Source organism: Mustela nigripes, chromosome 4 (genome assembly GCF_022355385.1).
Source record: "Mustela nigripes isolate SB6536 chromosome 4, MUSNIG.SB6536, whole genome shotgun sequence".
Lineage (NCBI taxonomy): Eukaryota > Metazoa > Chordata > Mammalia > Carnivora > Mustelidae > Mustela > Mustela nigripes.
This window is the reverse complement of record NC_081560.1, coordinates 138,156,402-138,180,874: the sequence shown is the minus strand read 5'-3', so window position 1 is coordinate 138,180,874 and position 24,473 is coordinate 138,156,402. Positions and strand designations below refer to the sequence as shown.

At 42.2% G+C, this 24,473-nt stretch overlaps 1 protein-coding gene across 5 annotated transcripts in view; it reads left to right on the top strand.

The window, feature by feature from the left end:
• ASCC1 (activating signal cointegrator 1 complex subunit 1) overlaps positions 1 to 24,062 on the top strand; it is a 100,840-nt gene extending 76,778 nt beyond the window's left edge. For 3 of the 5 annotated variants that reach the window (XM_059397685.1, XM_059397683.1, XM_059397681.1), the window contains exons 10-11: positions 23,545 to 23,703; positions 23,889 to 24,062. In XM_059397685.1, coding sequence (XP_059253668.1) covers positions 23,545 to 23,661 — 117 coding nt within the window. In that variant the 3' untranslated portion in view covers positions 23,662 to 23,703; positions 23,889 to 24,062. Of the gene's footprint in view, positions 1 to 23,544; positions 23,704 to 23,888 lie in introns of those variants that run through there. The other 2 variants (XM_059397682.1, XM_059397686.1) reach the window with 2 other exon arrangements.
• The last annotated feature ends 411 nt before the right edge of the window (positions 24,063 to 24,473 follow it).

Genomic DNA, 24,473 nt, shown 5'->3' with positions numbered 1-24,473 from the left:
TCTCTGTCAGGTTAGCATGTCATTGTGCCTCTGGGCAAACGGAAACAGAAGTTGATACAAGGGAGAGGTTTTGGATTCTTCATTTCACTTGTTCTGTAATGATTAGGTCATACATTTTCAAGGCCATACATTTTTGGGAGCTGGGAGGAGAGTGTGTGTATATAACTTCAAAATAATCTTTAGCTTTAAAAAAATGCTTTTTCTTTTTCCTTCCCCCCTCATCCTCTGTTTCCTTATCTGGGTACTGGGCACTTTTCTTGCCAAATGCCTAGTGTGACCCCATTACCTTTAATTGATGACATCATTTCAGCAGCTGCAAAGTTCTTACTGCAGAGCCTGACATGGCAGTGACCAGATTCCCTCTTAGGCAGGCATTCAGGCTCCTACCCTGCAGCGCTATGTCAATTTCTTATTTTCCTTGATACCTTTCCTCTTTTTTGAGTGGTATTCTTGTTGTCAGAGTAACTGTGGTAGCTTTGGTTTGAGTGGCAAGCTGCTAATTAATTCAGCTGTAGTTTACTTATTTTCCCAGTCCCCAGCTTCAGTGTGATATGATTCTTTTTCCTCCGCCATCTCATTTCCTGGGGCTTTTCCAATAATTGCTTTTTTGTTGTTGTTGTTAGTTTGATTAAGAAAGAAAGTAGACTGAACAGGGAAAGAAATCTGTAGGAATGACTCAAGCCAACTTGATTCTTTTGGAATTAGGATTACAGCTCCAGAGGTGTGTGGATGAAAGTCAAGTTGGGGGTGCTGCACCCTCTGGAAGAGGGGGGTGATGGCAGAGAGAATGTGCCGTGGCTGGAGAGCCAGTCTTCCAGTTTCAAGATGCTTTGCCTCTAAGTCTTCCTCACCACCCCAGTGGTGACATGGATGTAGCCCCCTCTAGTGTTAACAAGGGCTTGCTATGTTGGTAGTACCCTTACTGGTTCATGCCTCCTAGGAGTTTTAAGAGCTGTAACCACACTGTAAACCAGTGTGGTTAAAGCAACTTGCCAAAGGTCACAGGTAGTTAGTAGCCAAGTCTGAATTAACAGAAAGATTCAAATCACGGGGTTAGCATTGTTTCTGCTGCCTCCCATAAAAATGCTCAGTGTTTAGGTAGAGATCATTAGGTATTTGAAGTTGGGCATACCTGTTTGAACTGTGATGAACTCTGATTAGAAGTCATTCCATAAATGTTGGGGCAATGGTGTGTGCCAATTAGTCTAAAATTGTGGCTAATTAAGAATTAGACTTTGAATTGAATGCAGTACTAACACATCAACAGAAATACTTACGAGGGTGTACCATCTGCCAGACCGTGTGCCCTGCAGATAAAAGCAGCCATTATGATGCAGTCCCTGCCTTCTAGGGGCTTCCTGTCTTTGAGGCGTACAGACGGTTAATAGGCAATTATAGTACAGAACGATGAGGGTGAATTAAGAACATGGAGAAGTACCTTTGAACACAGATAGTTAGAATAAAGTGTCCTTTGATTCAGTGTCCAATATTTTACTTTTTAGTCATTAGCTGCAGAAAATGTAATCTTTCACCTATATTCAGTCAAGGGAATTCACTTTGAGAATAAAGGTAAAACGTGGCCTCCCACAATTACCTATGCCCAAATGCACAAGAGGTAATAATTGTGTTTGTGAAGTAGCTATAGTAGCCCACTTTTTGGCATTACCATGAATGAACATGCTTCTCTCAGAACATGAGAACCCACAAGCCCAGAAACCCTTGGGGAGAAAAAGATTCATAAATACCAATGAATTATATATGGTTTTATGCCAGATAAGATTATTATGTTTAGAAGGAAAAAACATCAATTTCACTAACAAGATAGGGACTGACTTGGAGAAAACCGAAAGGTTAACTGCACTGGCTGTTCAGGGGCCCGAGCATATGTGTGTAGCATATTAACAGCTGCATAGGTCAAGGATCAGGAATGCTGGTGATGAGAAGCAGCCTTGGAAAAAAATCAACTTCATCTACTATTCAAAGAGAAACAAAACGAGAAAGCAAGTCATTGCTCATTGCCGTAAGAATTTAATAAGTAACGGCCAATTGCTATTCTACTCCATGAAGAGAATTGGTCCTTTTGGCTTGGTGTAATATTGTGTGTTCTGGGTGCCTTAATAAGAAAGAGAAAAAGTCTTTAATGACTTTGGGAGGTAGAAGCCACATTTTTCTTTTGTATGGCCCTTTCGAGAGTTGTTACCACAGTAATAGACCAGCATTGGGTTATTCCTAGCTAAAATAAAAATGTTCTTACCTTAAGAAGGACTTTGTAAGAACTGACAACTAAAGAACCACTGTACTGTGTTTTTTGAAACAGAAAAGGAACCTATTTAGTTACGGTGGGTTGTGAGGGAAGCCTGACAGCTCTGAAAGGAGAATGTGCAAGGGAAGAAGACCTAGGCCAAACACAGAGGGTAGTCACTGCTCAGAGAGTTTCTGTTTCTGATCTAAGAGATAAAAACAAAGATGTTGTTTGTTCATCCCTGAGGCAGTTATAAACTTGTGATTGGAGAAACCACGCTGACCTAGAGACATACTGCCAGAGATAACTGCCCCATTGCAAGCAGGCCACCAGTGACTGCCAGCTTTGCAGAGAAAAGTGGTCTTAGTGGCGATCTGTTTGGGGGGCCTCTGAGCTGGCCTTAAGCCGTAAAATCACTTTGCCAGAACTGTGCTGCAGCACATGGAACAGGGGTACGGTATTACCTGTTCGAAAGCATGGCATCTAACTGCAGAGTGAAGAGGAGATATCCGAGCCCGAGCTGGTGCTCACCAGAGGAGGTGGTGTCATGCAAACAAAGGCACAGGTGATGTATTTGGGAAGGAATAGAAAGAAAGTGCTCTCAGTCCAGAATCAAAGGCCACCATGAAAGTGCAATTTCTTGAGCGCCTGGGTGGCTCAGGGGGTTAAGCCACTTTCTTTGGCTCAGGTCATGATCTCAGGGTTCTGGGATCGAGGCCTGCTCTCTGCTCAGTAGGGAGCCTGCTTCTCCCTTTCTCTCTGCCTGTCTCTCTGCCTACTTGTGATCTCTCTCTCTGTCAAATAAATAAATACAGTCTTAGAAAGAAAGAAAGAAAGTACCATTTCTTTAGACACTTAAAAATTCTGGAAAATATAAACTAAGTAAAAAGGAGATGGATTTGTGCCTTTTCCACTTTATATACAGGAATCTTTAAATTTAGAGAAAGAGGGAACCGTATTAAGTTTTTTTTTTTTTTTTTTTAAGATTTATTTATTCATTTGGGGCGGAGGGGCAGAGGGAGAGGGACAGCAGAAGCCAACTCCCTGCTAAGTATGGATCCCCAGTGTAGGCTGATTCTAGCACCCTAAAATCATGCCCTAAGCTGAAACCAAGAGTCCAGTTCTTTTTAAAAATAAAAAATTTTTTTAAAGATTTTATTTACTTATTTGACAGAGAGAGATCACAAGTAGGCAGAGAGACAGGCAGAGAAAGAGGAGGAAGCAGGCTTCCAGCTGAGCAGAGAGCCTGATGTTGTGCTCAATCCCAGGACCCTGGGATCACGACCTGAGCCAAAGGCAGAGGCTTAACCCACTGAGCCACCCAGGTACCCCCCAAGAGTCCAATTCTTAACTGACTGAGCCACCCAGGCTTCCTAAACTGTATTAATTTTTAATAATTTACTTGGAGGGGTGCCTGGATGGCTCAGTTGGTTGAGCAACTGCCTTCGGCTCAGGTCATGATCCCAGACTTCCAAGATCGAGTCCCGCATCGGGCTCCCAGCTCCTTGGGGAGTCTGCTTCTTCCTCTGACCTTCTCCTCTCTTATGTTCTCTCTCACTCATTCTCCCTCAAATAAATAAATAAAATCTTTTTTGAAAAAAACATACTTTACTTGGAAATAGGTTTTATTTTTTTTAAGATTTTATTTATTTGACAGAGATCACAAATAGGCAGAGAGGCAGGCAGAGACAGAGAGAGGGGGAAACAGCTCCCCGCTGAGTAGAGAGCGCTCGATCCCAGGACCCTGGGATCATGACCCGAGCCAAAGGCAAAGGCTTTAACCCACTGAGCCACCCAGGCGCCCCTGGAAATAGGTTTTTTTTTGTTTTTTGTTTTTTGGAAATAGGTTTTAATCTATCTAGCCACATTGAGACTTTTCTTGAAAGATGTAAATGACAGTAACTCAAAAATTTCATTCATTTTTGCTTTTGTTCTATTTCTGCCCCTTAACATCTTTACAAAAGGACAGGTCGAATAAGTGAATTTAAATGAGATCTTTATTTAATTTGCTTAAGGAAGCTATTTAAAAATATGTACTATTTTATCTTTTTTGATGAAACATATACATAGAAAAGTACATGAAATACACACACACACACACACACACACACACACACACACACACAGTTTAACAAATAATCATGAAGTGAACAGTGTAACTACTACCAAGGTCAAAAAGGAGAACATACCTCCCATGTCCCTCCCTGGCCAATTCCAGTTTGTCCTAAGGTAACAAAGTCACAATTAAATTCTTCAAACACCAGTAAAGATGCTTGTTTTGAATGATTACTTTTGTTTCACAGTATTAGAAGAGTATTGAACAGCTGGATTCATTTTTGTTGTTTTCTAGGGAAGATAAGTGAGATTGAGAGCTATATAGTAGTTAAAAAAAAAAAAAAAGATATTAAGAGCACCTGGCTGTTTCAGTCAGTAGAGCATGGGACTCTTGATTTTGCGGTCATGAGTTCGAACCCCACACCCAAATTGGGTGTGGAGCCTACCTAAAAAAAACCCCAGACATTAATTACTATAAAGGGAGACTGGCATTTAGAAACTATATTATTTCTTCTTTAAAAAAAATTTTATTGATCTTAGAGAGTGCTCCAGCATGCTCACGCAAGAGTGGGGGAAGAGCAGAGAGGGAGAAAGAGAATCTCCCACAGATTCCCTGTGGATGTCTCAGTCTCACCACCTTGAGATAGTGACCTGAGCCGAAATCAAGAGTTGGATACTCAACCATCTGATCCACCCAGTCACCCCAGAAACTATATTATCACTAAGGAAGAAAACATTGTGTCTTTTGTTATCCATTATCCAATTCAATTTTCAGCTGTATTATATATTGTTATTGAAAATTACTTCTTGGATACATGGCTCTTTAGAATTCTTTCCCCACCCCCCAAAAAACTCAACTCTTTCAGAAAGGCTTTCTTTGAAAGTCTATCACTAAGTGTTCCATTGCACTGTTATATCAGAATAAACAACAGCAAATCAAATGTAGAATAAAATTCTTGTCTCTCCTGACAGCCATAGCTATGGTGTCGTTTTTACGCCTGATATTTCTGTGACTTGAAATTTTTTTTCCTGTGATGTGAAACTCTAATCTTGATGTAAAATCAGTAAACAGATGTCACTTCCTCTCTAAGCTATAAGCAATAAGACATATTGACATTATTGACACTTAAACAAATTCAGTTCCCTCAGACATACTAGTATTTTGGGTTCTTTTGTTTTTTGTTTTTAAAGAAATCCCAGGGTCAGATTATTTCACTGAATTCTACTGAACATTTAAAGATTTATTTATTTATTTATTTATTTGACAGATCACAAGTAGACAGAGAGGCAGGCAGAGAGAGAGAAAGGGAAGCAGGCTCCCTGCTGAGCAGAGAGCCTGATGGGGGGCTGGATCCCAGGACCCTGGGATCATGACCCCAGCCGAAGGCAGAGGCTTTAACCCACTGAGCCACCCAGGTGCCCCATATACTAGTATTTTGTAATAGCTTTTCTCCATAACAAAAGCAGTCACATTATTCTTGATAATCATATGAAGTAGGAAATGTGTTAGAGGAGTGAACATACAACTTTCTGAAGATTTTCATTTATTAAGTTAAGATGTTGTGGAAAAGGTCAATTGGAGAATAAGAGACTCCATGGAAATTACATTATATATATATATATATACACACATATATACATACAAATGTACATATATTCAATTAAGGATTAGAAGATAAAGTTAAGATCTCTGACAAAGGTGAAGACATGGAAAATATAAGGGGAAAATATGAAAAAGAGGATCCGTAAGCAGTATGAAAATTAACCGTTAAGATTCTAAGTGGAGAAGAAAAAGATTCTCAAAGGAGAATTACAGGTGAAAAAACAAAAAGAGTCTCAAAGGAGAAAGTAGAGAGAGAATGAGTTCTTGAAGTTGGATGAAGGAGGCTCTGGATTGGGAGTGCCCCGAGGCACCCAGCAGTTGCAAAGAAAAATCCTCTCCAGGAGATAGTTTCATCACCCTCTGCCTAATAATATTCCTCCAAGGAACTTTCTCCCCAGCATGGCCAGTACACAGAGACAGCTGGGCCTGTAAGGAGACCGCTCCCCATAAGCAAACATCCCAGACTCAAAGACACGAGATACTGGAGTCATGAGACTCCGGCTGAAAACAGCTATGTTTAGTGTGTTCAGAGAAATTAAAAGCCAAGCTTCAAATTGTTACCAAGTAATTGGGAACTGTTAAAAAGCATTGTGACATTGCAGTTACATTGCAGTTTTAAAAACCAGATCGAAATGCTTGAACTGTAAAATGCAGTAACTGAAATGAGGAGCTCAGTGGATGGTTTAGCAGCAAAGTAGACATAGCTAAAGAGACGGAGTGGGCTGGAAGTTAGGTCAGACGAAATCATCCAGAATGTTGCATGGACAGAGGAAAAGGCAAAAATTGGAGCTGAGAGAGTAAGAGACCTAAAGGACAGAGTGAGAATATCTTAACTGACCTGCGTTTAGTCAGTCCCCGAAGGAGAGGAGAAAGAACAGGGCAGAGCTGATGGAAAGACCTCAGCTCACTGATAAAGGAGCACAGGCATTTTAGGAAGTGAGCTTGTATTAGATTTTTCTTCCCTACAGCTCGTGACTGCATCACAGACAACTTAATGAAACTACTTGGCCCCCAGCACTTTTTAAACTGAGTTGGGGCACCTGGATGGCTCAGTCGGCTAGCATCTGCCTCAGGTCATGATCTCAGGGTCCTGGCATCAAGCCCCCACATCAGGCTCCCTCTCCCGCTGTGATCTCTCTTGCTCTCACTCACAAATAAATAAATAAAAATCTTTAAAAAAAAAAAAAAAGATTTATTAGAGTGTGCGTGCATGAGGCTAAGAGAGGACAGGATTGGGGCAGTGGGACAAGGACAGTCGACACTCCCCACTGAGCAGGGAGCCCTATGTGGGGCTCGATCCCAGGACCCTGGGATCATGACCTGAGCTGAAACCAGATGCTTAACTGAGCCACCCAGGCACACCTAAATAAATAAAAATCTTAAGGAAAAAATAAACTGAATGGCTGAAATTTGTTTTCCAATTCATTACAAAGAACAAAAAACAAAACAGGTAATTCAGCTAAATAATGTTTCTTAAAGTAGACGGTAAACCTACTTTTAAACAAAAAAGAAGGATAAAAGTTATCCAGGAATTCTTTTTACTATTCTTATAACTTCTCTGTAAGTCTGAAACTGTCAAAATAAAATTTTCTAAAAGAAGGAAAAACAGACGTGCACTTAGGAGGGGGATAGGACACTAGCCATTTGTTGTGTATACACGTATTTTTTGATATCCTCCTTCCAGAAGAGTTTATTGAAGTCTTGGCTATGTTTTGTTTCAGTGTTTAAAATAGATGCAGCTTTTATTAATTGTTGATCTTACCGTAAAAATTGGGCCATTTGATTTCAAAGGGTATAAAAGTTTAATGTAAGGAACAATTTTCTAATTAGAAAGTTTCATATTAGAGTAAGCTACTAGGAAGTTAGCCAGCATCTTTCATTAGAATGTTTGTTGTTTGAAGAAATGAGAGTTCATTTCTCTAAAAAGCCATTCTTCTTGCTGTCATCCTTTTCAAACTATTCCCTATTTAATTCCCTGCAACCTAGCTCTCACCTCTATTGTTGAACTGAAACAATACTGTAAAAGGTCACCAGTGGCCCCTGTTTGTTTAGTGCCTTGACCTACTTTTACTTTTTCCCCAGTAACCACACTGAGAGTAGTAAGCCCTTTTCTCCTTCAAATGTTCTCTTCTCTTGGCTTCAGTGGCTGTTGGCTCTCCTGGTTTTTTCCTTGCCACTAAATCTACTTATTTATTTATTTTTAAAAAATTCACTGCCATGTAGGGCTACTTTTTAAGGTTTTGTCCGTATCTCTCTGTTTCTCTTTTACTGCAGTTTTGTTATGTGCAAATTCTACTTATCTTCAAATACAGATAGTACTTCTGTCTGTATTGGTAAGGCCCATCCCAGGCAATGGCACTCTTCCCTTCTCGCCTCACCTTGATCATGCAGAGACCTGTCTTGTGCTCTCCAGTGTTTAGCAATGTTTTTGCACCCAACAGACACTCAGCTAGCTTTTCTGGATTGACTGACTAAAACTGCCTTTTACAGAAATCAGATTTTGGAAGAGGAGAAGAAAAAGATTTTCTCTTTGCCAAAGGGGTTGGTTTTTAACCCCGTACTTGAGATTGTAAACTCTTAGAGCAGGGGCCTGCAAGCTGTAGTCTGAGGGCCGGCTGTGTCCTGCCTGCCCCCTGCCTGGCATATGGCCCCGCAAACTGTGAAGGTTTTTAATGGTGGAAAAAAATAATCAAAAGAAGAGTCGTACTTTAGGACATGTAAAAATCACGTAAAATTCAAATGCCACGGTCCATAAAGTTTTATTGGAACACGGCCACCCTCATTTGGCTATGCACATCTGCCTGCTTTGGTGCTACAGTGCCAGGGTTGAGAAGTTGTGACAGACACCACATGGACACCTCGCCCTTTATGGGAAAAGTCTGCTGATACCTAAATGGTTAGAGTTTAGTTTAGTTTTCTTTTATTTCACCCAACACAACTTTATTTTTTTTTAAGATTTTATTTATTCATTTGTCAGAGAGAGAAGGAGAGAATACAAATAGGCAGAGTGGCAGTCAGAGGCAGAGAGAGAGCAGGCTCCCCACTGAGCAAGGAGCCCAAAGTGGGACTTGATCCCAGGACCCCAGGATCATGACCTGTGCCAAAGGCAGCCACCCAACCGACTGAGTAACCTAGGCATCCCCCAACAGAACTTTATGATTAGCTATGATGCTCATATTTAATAGACTTTCAAGATATACTAGGCATATCATATTTAGTTAACAGTCAATCTTATTGAGATTTTATTTATTTATTTGACAGAGATCACAAGCAGGCAGAGAGGCAGCCAGAGAGAGAGGAGGAAGCAGGCTCCCTGCTGAGCAGAGAGCCTGATGCGGGACTTGATCCCAGGACCCTGAGATCATGACCTGGGCCAAAGGCAGAGGCTTAACCCCCTGAGCCACCCAGGCACCCCAACAGTCAATCTTATTGAATTGTTATTTACTTGAATCTTTTCTAGCAAATTTTTATTTATTTTCATTTTTAAAGATCTTATTTATTTATTTGAGAGAGGGCATGGGTCGGGGGGGGGAGGGGCAGAGGGAGAAGCAGACTCCCCACTGAGCAGGGAACCCTAGGCAGGGCTGCACTCCGGGACCCATGACCTGAGCCAAAGGCAGACACTTAATCAACTGAGCCACCCAAGTGCCTCTGTTTATTTCTTTTTCTTTCTTCTTTTTTTTTTTTTTTAAGATTTTATTTATTTATTTGACAGAGAGATCACAAGTAGGCAGAGAGAGGCAGAGAGAGGAAGGGAAGCAGGCTCCCTGCCTAGCAGAGAGCCCGATGTGGGGCTCGATCCGAGGACCCTGGGATCATGACCTGAGCTGAAGGCAGAGGCTTTAACTCACTGAGCCACCCAGGTGCCCCTGTTTATTTCTTTCTTTAAATGAGTTTACTAAATTCAAGAAAAAGAGAGCCCCACATTAAATATATCTATAGCTCATAACTCACAATCCTCTGTTAATAAGTGAAGTTCATTTTTCAATTAAATTTGATTGCAACTTCAATACTCCACATAGCAAGATTCAGCTGATATGGATCATAATGAACTTGAATTTACACTTAACCTCTTTTTATTTCAGAATATAGCCAAGACTAATTTTATGTTTCTCTGTGGTACACATTCATTAACTTGAAAGATGAACAGTGATTTCTTTTGCCATATCATTTATGCCTTATTACAGAATATATTAATAAAAATTATTGAATGAGGGGCGCCTGGGTGGCTCAGTGGGTTAAGCCTCTGCCTTCGGCTCAGGTTGTGATCTCAGAGTCCTGGGATCGAGCCCCACATTGGGCTCTCTGCTCAGCAGGGAGCCCGCTTCCCCCTCTCTACCTGCCTCTCTGCCTATTTGTGATCTCTGTCAAATAAATAAATAAAAATCTTTTTTTTTTTTAAAGATTTTATTTATTTATTTGACAGAGAGAGATAGATCACAAATAGGCAGAGAGGCAGGCAAAGAGGGAGAGAGGAGGAAGCAGGCTCCCTGCCGAGCCCAGCCTGATGCGGGGCTCGATCCCAGAACCCCGAGATCATGACCCGAGCCGAAGGCAGAGCCACCCAGGTGCCCCAATAAAAATCTTTTTAAAAAATTATTGAATGAGAAATAACACTGCTCTTGTAAATAAACTGTGCAAATTTTATAATTAGCGTGAAGATCAGAAAAACGTGGAGTTTAAGAACAAACCTGGGACAAGACCTTTTGTCAAAATGCGGCCACTATTATTTTGCTGTTAGTAATAAAATATGGCTCCTCCTCCATTCTTGATGGTTGAAAAACAAAACTCATGACAGTGGGAGATTTCAGGAAATCATTAGGGGCTCTTTCATATTTTGTTAGTAATAAATATACCATATAAGAAAAGAAAAAAAATACTTCTGTCAGGTGATTGGGCAGTTTTTTCAAGCATCAGAGATAAAAGTGCAGTTTAAAATGCTTCAGTTTGGTTTTATAGGGTCTTATTTTAGGCTCTTGGGTCGGGGTGGGAGCCAGGAGGAAGATTCATATTTATTTGAGTATTTTATCAAAACTTTTCCTCTACTTTTGCTCTATGTGTCACTTTGCCTGGAAAGTGAAGTCTTAAAACACTAATGAGGGCAACCTAAGACATGAATGTTAGCGAAGTGAAACCATCGTTAAATTGAAACTGGAAAACGAGCACTCAGCTGATCTTTTGACAGAGCCAATATCCATTCCAGAATGATGCTCCTTCTCTGGCCTGTTGCTGTCTGTTCATACACGATGTTTTTGTTTTTGTTTTTGTTTTCCCCCTCCCTTTACTCTCTTTTGAATTTATGTTTATTGGTTACTCATCTTTGTGGTGGTTCTGGAATACGTGTATGTGTTGTCTTGGCTGAGGCAGGGGATGACGGCTTTGGAGGGTCTAACCTGCAGAGCAACGAGATAGAGGCCATGGTTTGGCAAAGACGGTGACAACAGGACATACATATTTCCTTGACTGTCTGCTGCACATAAAACACTAAACTAGAGTCTTGGCATATTTGGGGAAGGGAGAATAAATACTCCGTTGTCTTTGGTCTGTCTGATTACATTTCCATGAACTCGGAACAGAATGCCTGTTACAGTTGTGGGAAATACTCATCTCTCTTGTGTAGTCATTTCTGGGGATCCAGTCCTATCATTTGGGGTATAGTTCACAAATGAAGTGAGTCGGATTATGGTTCATTTGGGGTCCGTTATGTTTTTTTTTTTTTTTAGCTGTGATAAAATATAAGATTTCCCATTTTAACCGATTTTAAGTGTATAATTCAGTGGCATTAAAGTGAAGTTCACACCGTTGTCCAACCATCGCCAGCCATCTCCAGAACTTTTTATCATCCCAGATTGAAACTCTGCACCCATTAAGTAGTGACTGCTCATTCTCTCCTCCCCTCAGCTCCTAGCACCCACTGATCTGATTTCTGGCTCAATGAATTTGACTACTGTAGGTATCTCCTATAAGTGGAATCATACAGTATTTCGTCCTTTTTTTCTGGCTTATTTCAAGATTCATCAGTGTTGTAGCATGTATCAGAATTTTGTTTCTTTTTAAGACTGAATAATAGCTCATTGTGTATGTATATTCCATTTGTGTGTTTTTGGCTACAGTGTAGACAAACCACGAGCCGAATATAAATCTGTACCCAGCGACGGGAACAGGGCACTGTCTTCTTTAAAGCAGCCTGTTGTCTAGAGACCAGACCAAGTGGAACCAGGTTCGATTGGGTGGCTTGGTGCCAACAATATCTAAGTGTTATTAGAGGACATTGGTGTGATGAGATCAAAGAAACAAGAGTGAAGTCCTTTATGCCAGGAAACTTATTAAGCTGATGACTAATTAAGAAATAATGTTCTCTTTCCTCTATCCCAGTGATGAAACAATTTTATAGTTTGTGCTCAAATGCGAGCATTGTTATTACAAATTAAAAGTGAAAACACAGGATATAAATCAACCAGAACACCAATTCAAAGTTTACTCTTTCAGTTGTAGGTTAAAACATTGAAACCACTTTCTTAAATCGTAGGCGTCTTGTTCTTGTAATCCCCGAGGTGTGGCGGGGATGATAATCGCATCCCACTTCCAAGGCCTTTTGCTTATTTGACCTGTAGCCCTTTGCAGAGGGGAAGGAGGCCATGTGGACTGGCTTATAGACAACCAGGTGTGTGTCTTCATATGTAATGCTACCGTGTTGTTACTGGGGCCGGTTCCCTGGGGTTCTAACAGAGGACACAGTATCTCTTGTCTGTAATCAGGTGACTTTGTTGAGAATCCAGGATCCAGGTGTCCCTGTCTCTCCCATCCTCCCGGGAGCTGTCACCACCTTAGCCATTATTTGGACGATTGTTATCTCTATGTGTGGATACTCTTGCCGCTGTCAAATGTTGCCAACAGGCATCTGATTTGCTCTTTAACTTCTGGAAGCTGTTCTCACGTAGGAAAAGTTGGAATGGAGCTGGGCCGAGCCTAATGGCCTTGTTCTCTCCCCTCTTACTTTGTTCTCTCTCTGAATTTGTTGCTTGGCACTGTAGTCAGCCGCTTTATGCCCAGCCTCCCTTAAGCTGTGTGCCTAGAGGGGCGCCTGGGTGGCTCAGTGGGTTAAGCTGCTGCCTTCGGCTCAGGTCATGATCTCAGAGTCCTGGGATCGAGTCCCGCATCGGGCTCTCTGCTCATCGGAGAGCCTGCTTCCCTCTCTGTCTCTCTGCCTGCCTCTCCATCTACTTGTGATTTCTCTCTGTCAAATAAATAAATAAAATCTTTAAAAAAAAAAAAAAAAAAAAAAAAAAGCTGTGTGCCTAGAGACTGCCAGGCCCAGAAGAAATTGTCTCTGCTCCTGTCCCCGGTTCTCCGTTTCTGGGGTTTCTTTCTGCTGACTTGTACTTCCTGTCGGATACATAATACGAGATCCAACACCTTCTGTTGCCTGTGTGTGAGGGACAGTTCTGAATGATACCTGAGGGAAGACGACCAGACTGAAAATACAAGAGTGCTGACCTATTTGAGCATGAAGGGGCCTTCTGAGGGAAAGGATTTCTCTGCAGAAACAGTCTCTGCATTCGTCCTGAAAAGGCCTCTACTGGGGGGCACTGAAAGGTGTCGGCTAGCCCAGAGCCACCAGGGGCAGTTTTGCCCTGCCGAAGCAGTAATATCCATGCCCGGAGGCGAGGCTGCTGCCAGAACCAATCTGTTGGCAAACCCAGCTCCCAGGTGCCCATCTCTGCAGCGAGTTCTCCCTGCTGCCGGGGAGCGGGGCAGAGCGTACTGTGGTTTGCGAGCTTTGGTCTAGGCTCAGCAGCCCTGTCAGCACAGCCTCTTCCTTCCTCCTGCCTCTGCCCCTCATTTTTTTCTTGCTGCTTTTTAAAATTAAGCAGCCCTGCAGGGAGGGGAAGTCCCTTGGCATTTTGAGTATTGAGGTACTCAGCAGAACTGCCTGGCGTCCTGTTAGTATGGAGCTGTTTTAATTCACTCTCTAATAGGTCATTTGGCCTTACCAGCAGAGTCTTAAACTATACTTGATAATCCTTACGTCAGCAGTGAGGCTCAGGCCAAGCATCCAAAAGTGCAGCCCTGAGTGATTATCTGAGGGAAGTTTTGAAGCCTTTATTCCCCCGGCTCTGTTCATCTGGCTTGTGCCTGGCGCCTCCTTGGGTCATGCTGTTAGCATGCCTCCTGTTCACGGCAGCTAAGACAGGCAGGGGTTTTGGGAGAGCAGAATGAATGAAGGATTTCCAGGTTCACGTTCCCATTCCGTGTAAGGACCCTCAGAGTGTTTGTGTGCTGTGGCAGTCACTGGAGATGGGGCTTGTGCTCCGGGGACAGGCAAGCTTTTGGTCCACCTTTCATGGAGATGCACGGAGCATCTTCCTGCTGCTTCCCTGATGCAGTCAACTGATGATGTCAGGGGCTACTCCTCCCCCAGTCTGGCCTTTACCTTGCTCCTTGGAGGCACAGTGCCCCAGACCTTTCTGGAAGTACATTTTGTCCTTTTTTTATTGGCTATTATTAGCTATTATTATCGGTACTCTTGCCACTTGATCACTGCAACTTGAGGTTTCAGATTAAAAGTGGCATCTTGGGCAGAGTTAGAGCTGTATTTGGAGACAATTCTAGGATAGGAAGTACCTGCCAGCTTCATTGGCTTTTATTCTGAAGTAGGTATTCCTGTTCCAGTCTTTCTTTATTCTGAAGGCAGTGTTCCTATGCCAGTCTTTAAAAATACTACAGCCCTGTGAGACCAGATGATGACCGCAGAGACTCGAAGCTGTCAGAGTTCTACAAAACCTTTGCCTTTTTATCTTTAAAGGAAACTTTGCTTTTTGCTTCCTCTCATGAGGAATTAATGGTTATAGGCCGTAAGTGACAATCATACCCAGAGCTCAGAATTCCATCTTACAATTTATCTTGTTCCAGCACAGCACAGGCTTGTAAAGCATTGTCCTTGTTTAAAGATCGAGAACTTGGGGGAAGGAGTGGCTCTGTGGTTATTGACAGGAAAGCATTAACGTCTAGTTTGCCCTAAGAACCATCTAGACCTCTCTCTCAAAAGAAAAGAAGTTCCTTTCTCTGGTTTTCAGACGAAGTTGTGTGTGTTTTGTCTTTGTGTAGAGGTACATGGCTTAGTATGAATAGGCTCAATTGTGTTCTTTTGCGATCTTTAGAAAGAATCCATATGAGTACAGTCTTTGTTAATATCTTAAAAGCAGATGGGAGGCCTTTTTTTTGACCCCTGGATGTGTTGGATCTCCGTTTTCCTTCTTGTCTTCATATCTCCCACATTTACTCTCTTCAGAAGTGATGGCACATGTAGCCAGAGGAAACATGCAAAGTACAGAAAGTCTTGAGAATTTGAATTGCATGGCACCTTGGCAGAAATTCATAATCATTTTTTTAGGTTAGGGGAATTTTAACAAAACTTTGAAACAGAACTTAGTTGTGGGAAAAAAAAAAAAAACACCTGATTTGTGATCCTAATTCTAAGTAAGATTAGTACTGTGATATATATGGAGCTCTGATATTGTTCAAACCTATTGTAGTTTTAGTCTGATGTCCATTACTTTCTGTCTACGCCCCAAAGTCTTCATCTTGTGCGTGGAGGTCAATTTCATGAAGAACACATCTGAAATATGACATTATTTGTTTTGTTGCTTCTCAGGATCTCCCAAGGTCTGTGAGGGTTGCTTTTCCCATTATTTATTTTTCATTCTTGGCCATAGAACCCCATGAACAGATTCTTTGCAGAGTGATTGCATACACATGGCGCAAGAATGGAACTGCCCCTCTTGGCATTCTCTGGCACAGATGTGTTACTCAAATTGTGGCACGCATAGCACAGTGCCTTGTGGATATGGTCTTCTACCGGCCTGTGTTCTGGGCCTGATCCTGGGATCTCCTAAATTTGTATCAGGATGTTAGTGGTCTTAGCCTGTCTGGTTCTTTTCTTTTAAATAATAAAGCTCAGCTCTGGTGTATGTCACAGCAGTTTGTTTGAAGGGTTAATGAGCTTTGTGAGATACTTTTAGATCCTTAGAGGAAAGGTGTTATTTAACCACAGCAAGGCTTCATGCTGGGAATGCCTTCCTACAGAGCTCTGAGTGCCTGTCAGACTCCCTTCCATTCATCCTCATCCCTGGTAGGGAGGTAGGTGGGTAAGCATTGTTATTAAGTACAAAATAGTGTTATTTACTGTTACTTTCATCTGTAGCCTGGGAGGTAATTGTAAGAAATAGAACTTGTAAAACAGATAATAGAAGAAAAACACTGGGAAAATCTCAAAGTATCATGCACTTGATACTTTTGTTTCTTCTACTTGAGTCTAAAGTCTGAGTGCCACATATGAAAACGATAGAAAGCATCCCTACCTCTGGAGAACTGGGACCCAGTACATTATAGTATATACATTATAGTACATAATACTTGCATTAACTGAACACCAGTACTTATTTTCAGTTGTACTACTTTACGTTCTGAGGGTCAGTTTAACTCAGATAGACCAGGAATCATTATATATTTCACAGGACTTCGATACTTGGGATTTTTATTTTGGAGTTTGAAATGAATTTCCTCCTGGTGAAGTCATGTTGGGCAGCAGATAGTTTGCTGTGGCCTCCCAGTATAAGAATTAGGTTTTTGTAAAGGAGAGATCTTTGGAGAGAGGAGCCACTACCTTGTCTAAGAAGAAAGAGAACAAACCTCATTTGGGAAGCCACGGGGGCGGAGATCCCCAACAGGTTTGTCATTATGCTCTTGAGGACTGACCATTCATTTGGTTTCGTGGCTTGAGGTCACAAATAGGAGAAGGCTCCTCTCCACCCTCTTTTTCTATGTCTGAGATTAATTACACATGGAGTTACTTCTGGTCTTCGATGGTCATGCCATAGGGCCTAGAAGGAAGAAGTAGAAGGTCTGAAATGAATGCAAGGAAAAATGACCACAGTTAGCCTTTAAGTCTCACTATTTTTCTTTCAGTGTATACCACAACATTACTAGAAATCAATAATTCCCTCTGTGTTCTCCCTAGGAAACAACCATGAACAAACTAAGAAATGATAGGCTTCACAGATCATGTGAACAAGGGACAGCAGGATGGTTGGATTTTCTCTCGTACTTCTCTGTCAGGGAAGCCTTGGTTTTGATCTGTTAAAAAACCAAAATTCAGGGGCGCCTGGGGGGCTCAGTGGGTTAAAGCCTCTGCTTTCGGCTCAGGTCCTGATCCCAAGGTCCTGGGATCGAGCCCCACATCGGGCTCTCTGCTCAGTAGGGAACCTGCTTCCTCCTCTCTCTCTCTCTGCCTGCCTCTCCGCCTACTTGTGATCTCTGTCTGTCAAATAAATAAATAAAATCTTTAAAAAAAAAAAAAAACAACCCAAAATTCAACTGAGTAAATTTGAAGATCTGATTGATTTTATTTAATGATTCGTGAATCCAGCAGCATCCCATCTTAGCAGATAGAAGGGAGCTGGAAGGAGCTGTACCAAATGAAAGGATTTTTATAGGAAGAACAGGGCAGAAAAAGGAAGTTTCCAGCCAAAAGTGGTTTATTTCAGGCAAGGTCACCTTCCTTTAGGGGAGGGCAGGGGTCTGTCAGGCAGATGAGCTCTCTGGTGCTGACCATGGAATTCTAGATTGACTGGTGAAAGGTCACATTCCTGGAAGAGGCTGAAACTCCAATTAGGTTAGATATTAAGTCTTGGTTTGCTGATGTGGGGCTTAGCACAGGGGACTCCATTTGGGGCCTGTTTTTATTTTATTTTTAATAGACCAAAACCTTCATCTTGGTGGTCCACATTTCTCTCTTTACTTGGTGAAAGGGAAAGTTTATTCCATTTCTAAAGATACTGTGAGTATTCAGTAAAGGACAGCAGCTGTGTGCACAACAGTTTTCAAACGTCATATTTATACTTTAAAAAAATATTTTATTAATTTATTTGAGAGAGAGAGAGAGCATAAGCAGGGAGGAGAGGAAGAAACAGGTTCCCTGCAAGCAGGGAGCCTGATGCCAGGCTTGATCACAGGACCCTGCCCAAAGGCAGACACTAAAACTGACTGAGCCACCCAGGTGCCCCTAAAATTTTCCTTTTAAATTGTCCAAATTGGTACTTATTGCTTGCACGTAGTATCCCAAATATTTGAAGTTTTTTTTTTTAAGACCAAATATTTGAAGTTTTAAATCCTAATTTTCTCTCCTTATCAAATATTTGTAGTTTTGTGTAGCTATTCATTGTTATGTTCCTTTACAGCAGGCTTTTTAAAAAATGCTGGCTTCAAGCACAACAGGATTGTGTGTGTGTGTGTGTGTGTGTGTGTGAGAGAGAGAGAGAGATGTTTTCAGAAAGAAAATGGTTTAGGTTTCAAAAATCCCAAGGGAGTTGTTATAAAACAACAGTGAGGAGAAAAAACTCCCATGATTTAAATACCTTGACGTGATTCTTTTTTAATTTAAATTTTTCCTGCTAGGTCTTTTATTTCCCAAACAATAGACTGCTCTGCTCTTCCCGAACTACTTTAGGCTAGAGAACACAACCAAGTTTCTTTTTTCTTTTGTAGTTTAAGCTTTTTTTTTTTTTTTTTTTTTTGTCTTCTTTCCCCTTTCAGGTACCTAATTAAATAGAGCCCCTCCAGTTCATTTTCATCAGGGATTCAAGTAAAACTCTACCAGCCATCTGATTCTTATACCAGGTCCCAGATAAGAGGTGGCAGGGAAAGTAGGAGTAAGCAGTGGAAGAATGTGTTCATCTCCGTCTCAAGGTGGTGCTGGGGGGAGAGCCCTCCCTGTGGCTTAAGCAGGGATGAGGGAAGGGGTTGGGGGTGCTGGGGTTCAAGAGCCCAGACTCCAGGTAGGCTTCCCGGGTTTAAATCTCTGCTTTGTTTTCCTTTTCCAGCTTTATGAATCTCAGTTTCACACCCTTTATTTGCTATGTACCCATGGGCAAGTCACCTAAGCCTTTTTAACTTCAGGTTCAGCTGTACAATGGGAATTAAGAATTAGTATCTGCTGCTTGGGGTTTTGAGGGTGCAGTCAGAAGGTCACGTGGAGCCCACAGCAGGACGCCAGGCACACAGGCTTGCCCAGTCACAATCTTTATTTGGTGGCCAGTAACAATCTTTATTTTATTAGCGTTATCAGTACTTATGTATGTATGACTCACTCTGCTCTTTTTTTTTTTTTTTAAGATTTTATTTATTTATTTGACAGAGATCACAAGTAGGCAGAGAGGCAGGTGGAGAGAGAGGGGGAAGCAACCTCCCCACTGAGCAGAGAGCCCAATGTGGGGCACGGGACCCCAAGATCATGACCTGAGCCAAAGGCAGAGGTTTAACCCACTGAGCCACCCAGGCACCCCACTCTGCTCTTTTAATATACATTTAGTAGCGCTGGCATTAGCTGTGTTAAAACTCTCCTTTACTATATATTTGAGCTTGCAAAAATTTAAATCGACCTGGTAAAAACCACCATAAACAAAGTCAAATGACAAATGGGTGAAGGGCTGTATTTGCAATGCATAATGTAGACAAAGGGCTCATTTCCTAATATATAAAGAACTACTCGATTAAAAAAATGAACAGTTGTAAGGCTTTTTATGGTGATATTTTCCCATTTAACAGTGCTACAGATTTCGTGTCATGAATACATACACTCAGAGCAAAACAGGAAAACCCTAGGTTGGAGGGGGGCTCGGGACACATATATCCAAAGAAATGTCTGTGAGTGTGTAAACAGACCTGAAATTTTTGTTTGTGTTTCCCCATAAAGTAGCTCGCTCTCAGAAATGTTCTGTTGCTGTCTACAGTACCCTCCTGTGTATCCTGTCATCCATGATTTTCTCATCTCCTTTTCCTGGCTCCCCTGCACCCAGAAAGTCACAGAGTCTTTTCTGGGTTTCATTCAGAGTAGTTCACAACCGCTTCAATCTTTTCAGGCATGCAACTACTATCTTAGTCAAAAAGTTATTCAGTACCTTACTAGACTGCTGGTTTCCCTTACTTTCCCTCGTCCCTCCTCAGGCACCACAGTACACCACACCCAGGTCAGTTTCCGTAAGACGGTTTTTGTGTCAGCCCACCAACCTGCTCAGAATCCTTCGGTGGCTCCCTACCATCTAGAATGGAGTCTGCCTTGGAGTCTGCCTTCTGAACCTGACCCTCAGGGTCCTTTCTTGTGATTCACTGTTCTTCTGTCTCTAGCCTTACTGAATCTTTTTCACTATGACTCTTTAGGGACCCTCTAAACACTTAACCTGGTCGGCATGGACTGGCGCACTGTGCCCATTTCTGCCTTTATGCTGCCCAGCTCGGCTCCCGTCTCCTCCAGCCCGCTGGCTGTCCTCTGTGCCTTCCGCGCCCATTGTTTTCTTGCCTTGCTGCATGTATTAGCTGTCTGGACCTCCCCTCTCACGTTTAACTTCTGGCCCCTATGTTGTTTTAGGTAAACCTTTTCTTTTTTTTTTTTTAAAGGTATACCTTTTCATTGAAGTAGAACATAATCCAGAGGTGCCCAGATCACAGAGTAGATCAGTAACTTTTCACAAGGTGAACACACCCATGTCATCCACATTCCTCTCTTCTGATTCATACCCTGCCTCCCTAACTAGATGGTAAGCCCTTGAGAGACAGAACTACATCGTGTGCCTTTGTGTGAAAAACGCATGGAATCAGGTGCTCAGTGACATTCCACATCAGGAATTTGAGCTAAGAAAGGGATCTAGTGGGGTGCCTGGGTGGCTCAGTGTCTTGGCCCTCTGCCTTCGGCTCAGGTCATGATCTCAGGGTCCTGGGATCAGGCCTCGCATCAGGGAGCCTGCTTCTCCCTTTCCCACTCCCCCTGCTTGTCTCTCTCTCTGTAAATTAAGTCAATAAAGTCTTCAAAAAAAATTAAAAAAAAAAAAGGGATCTAGGCTTTAACAGATAAGAAACACATAGAAGGGGTGCCTGAGTGGCTCAGTCGGTCTAGCGTCTGCCCAGGTCATGATCCAGGTCCTGGGATCGAGTCCTGCATCGGGCTCCCTGCTCAGTGGGGAGCCTGCCTCTCCCTCTGCGTGCTGTTCCCTCTGCTTATGCTGTCTCTCTCTCTCTGACAAACTAAAAAAAAATGTTTTTAAAAAGAAACAGAAATTTAAAGGACTATGTGAAATTTCCATTACAGCAATTCTTTCTTGACAACTAGTTACAATTGAGATATGATTAGAGAGAATATAATTTGGTGATTCTGTTCAAGGGTTTCTAGGTGGTAACCTGTAAGTAAGACCTTCAAATCCAATCTGAACAAGCCCGTGTCATAGCTTTCACTTTTCAGATAAGGTACGCAGACATGTACAACGTTAGTTTTCATTGTCATTCTCTCTGGCAAGTATTTATTGACCATACACAGTCTACTAGGTATGGTTCCAGCATATGTTAGTATTCAGCTGTGAATAACACCCAAGATTGTTCCTCTATATAGAGCTCGTATTTTAATGAGTCACTAGAAATAATTGATAGAACTGAAAGAAAGGCTTTAAGACTGAAGGTACACAACAAGTCCTAAATAGGAGAATGGTGAAAAATGGTTACGAAATCCTCATCAACATACAGAGGGAATAAGAGCATGGAGATAGGAGGGGCCCAAGGATGATCAGCCCCGCTCTAGGGACATCTGGTAAGAAATCCGTTTGTTTGGGACATTACCAAAGGTACAAAAGACGGCAGCAACTCAGAAAGGTAAAATAAGTCCAGAGGTAAGGAGAGCAGAGAGATTTCAAAAACATCATAGGAAATACTTTATTTTCAGCAGAGCCTTACAGTTTACAAGGCAGGGACTTTGACTCGTTCATCCCCCTGGATCTTGGCCACTGCTCACATTCGCACTGTCATGCAGCTCCTGTGGGCCGGCTGTGAGTGTAGACCGACTGCCGAACTCTTCCCCAGGCTGCTCTTATCACCGTTTTTGGAAATGGGGGATGGACGGTAGAGGACCCCTAGGCTGCTAAGCCTGAAAGAGTAACTTGTTGAAAGTATTATGAGTTCCCTTTTTGTTCTGTTTTGTCTTATCTTTTATTGCCCCTTTGGTTATATCTTTTTTGAACCTACATGGCTTCAGTTTGCAAAGCTATCAATCTGCAGTCTTGTTGACGTGGCTTTCACTTCGAATTAAGGTTCAACAAAGGGATTAGCAGATAACCATTGCAGGCTGTGTTTCTTTACACAAAAGGGTGGATATGGTTTGAACAGGCTGCCAAAGCCAGGAAGAGAAGTTAATTGCGTAAATCAATGCAGCCAAGAGCTGATCACCTTTATGAAAGACAAGACCATGTAGCATACAACCTCTAAATAGATCTTTGGGGTCAAGTTGATGTCATGTGGAAGAATCAATATTTACTGGGCTTTATAAAGTTAGCCTTAATGAACCCCAGGCATTTTGCTAGGCCGCTAATTGCAGGAAGAAGGAAGGCAACAGTGGCTGAAGTCCATGGCTATGGAGCTTATGCAAAAATAAGTGTAGAGACAGTCACTTGCTTTTGTGCAAAGGGCCCACCCTAGATTCCACCCAAGCTTTTCTTGGGTATGTGTATGGAAAGGCTGGCTTTCTTGGGATTTTACTGACATTTTAAGAAACAGCAGTTCTTGCATCCTAACACTTCGACTTTACACTTCAACACCGTTATCTAAGCAGTTAACTTTATGAGATGAGTTTGTTTTTTTTTTTTAAAGATTTTATTTATTTATTTGACAGAGAGCACAAGCAGGGAGAGGGGCAGGCAGAGGGAGAGGGAAAAGCAGACTTCCTTCTGAGCAAGGAGTCCGAATCAGGACTCGATCCCAGGACCCTGGGATCATGACCTGAACTGAAGGCAGATGCCTGACCAACTGAGTCACCCAGGTGCCCATCTGAGATGCGCCCTGATGTCATTTTGGATTCTGCCTTATAAATGTGCTAATCACGAGGGCAGGTCCCTGTCACAGTGCAGCTCATTCCTCCGTCTGACACACTTTAAAGTTTTTAAAGTAAAGAACTGTAGTAAAGAGCGTTTACTTTAGGATGCTGGCTTCAGTCCAAGTTGAGTAAAAGTTTTTTTGATAAATATTATCATTTGCATGTGTGATATCGTCCAGTAGAAGGCTGTTTGGTATGCCTGAATGTTCTGGATTCCTCTCGGGGTTGGCAGAATCACTGGTGGGTTAGGAACCTTATCTTCTATTTATTTTAATGGGTGCTTCTACTACATGTTGTTGACTAGGTAGAGGAATGCAATCAGATTTTGTCCTGTCTGTAACAAAATACACTCGCTGTAGAGTCAGGAACTGAAAGTCTGTCAAGCAGCTTTGTTAGGTGCTGTGACTCAGAATGTAGCCCCAGGATGTTTGTTACAAGTTCTTGGTCATGGGTGCTTAGTAGAGAAATTTTGGAATTGACCTTTCAGCCCTCTTTCTTTAGTGTCTTTCATCAGTGGAGGTTTTAAAATGCACCAGAGAGAAGAGCTTCTCTTCTCTTCCCTCTGCCACTCCTGTCCCTTCTCTCCAGGATCGTTTTTCAGAACAAACACTGAAAAAAAGCACGAGAGGTTTGTTGGGATTGTTGTAGTGCTTTTACGAGAGAATCTGATGGCTACTATTTTCATCTGTAGTTTCCTTTGGATATTCATTGTGGGTTTGTATTCTTTCTTTTCAGCTCTTTGAGAACTTCTACTTTGGAACCCTGAAGCTCAATTCAATTCACATCTCTCAGAGGTTCACGGTAGACAGCTTTGGAAACTACGCTTCCTGTGGGCAAATTGACTTCTCCTGAGGTGGATCTTGGGAAGTGCTAGAGGTTGAACATCCTCACCGGGTACTGAGGGAAAATACCTCTGTTTGAATTACTGAAGAGGGAGGGAGAAATTTGGATGGTGACTTTCGTGGGTGGCTCCCCGCACAAACCATGGTCTCTCATGGTTGTCCCCAGTCTTCAAACTGTCAGTTTAGGTGGCTGTGGGCACAAGGTAGTGTAACCCGTGGTTTGTTCATCTTTCACAGGGTCTGCCTTTCTTTCTGAAGCTCTCCTCTGGAAATGTACATCTCAAGCCCATTGGAGCTGAGATTCACGTTATTTCTTAAACACCTATGGATTTTGCTACAGCCATTAAAGTCTTTCATAGTAGTAATTTACTTTAAAAAGAGAATTAAAGACTGGTTTTGTTATTCTCTCCACCTAAATCAAATGTCTGCAGTTCTTAGAAGGTTTGATTTTTACTTCCCTTTAGACCTAAACTTTTTTTTTAAGATTTTATTTATTTATTTTTTAAAAAGATTTTACTTGTTTACTTGACCAAGAGAGATCACAAGTAGGCAGAGAGGTGGGCAGAGAGATAGAGAAAGGGGAAGCAGGCTCCCCACGGAACAGAGAGCCCGATGCGGGGCTCGATCCCAGGACCCTGGGATCATGACCTGAGCCAAAGGCAGGGGCTTAACCCACTGAGCCACCCAGGTGCCCTGAAGAATTTATTTTTTTAGAGAGAAAGCGAGCAGAGCAGGGACAGAGGGATAGGGAGAGAGAAAACCCAAGTAGACTCTGCACTGAGCATGAAGTCCAGTCTCAACGACCCTGAGATCATGACCTGA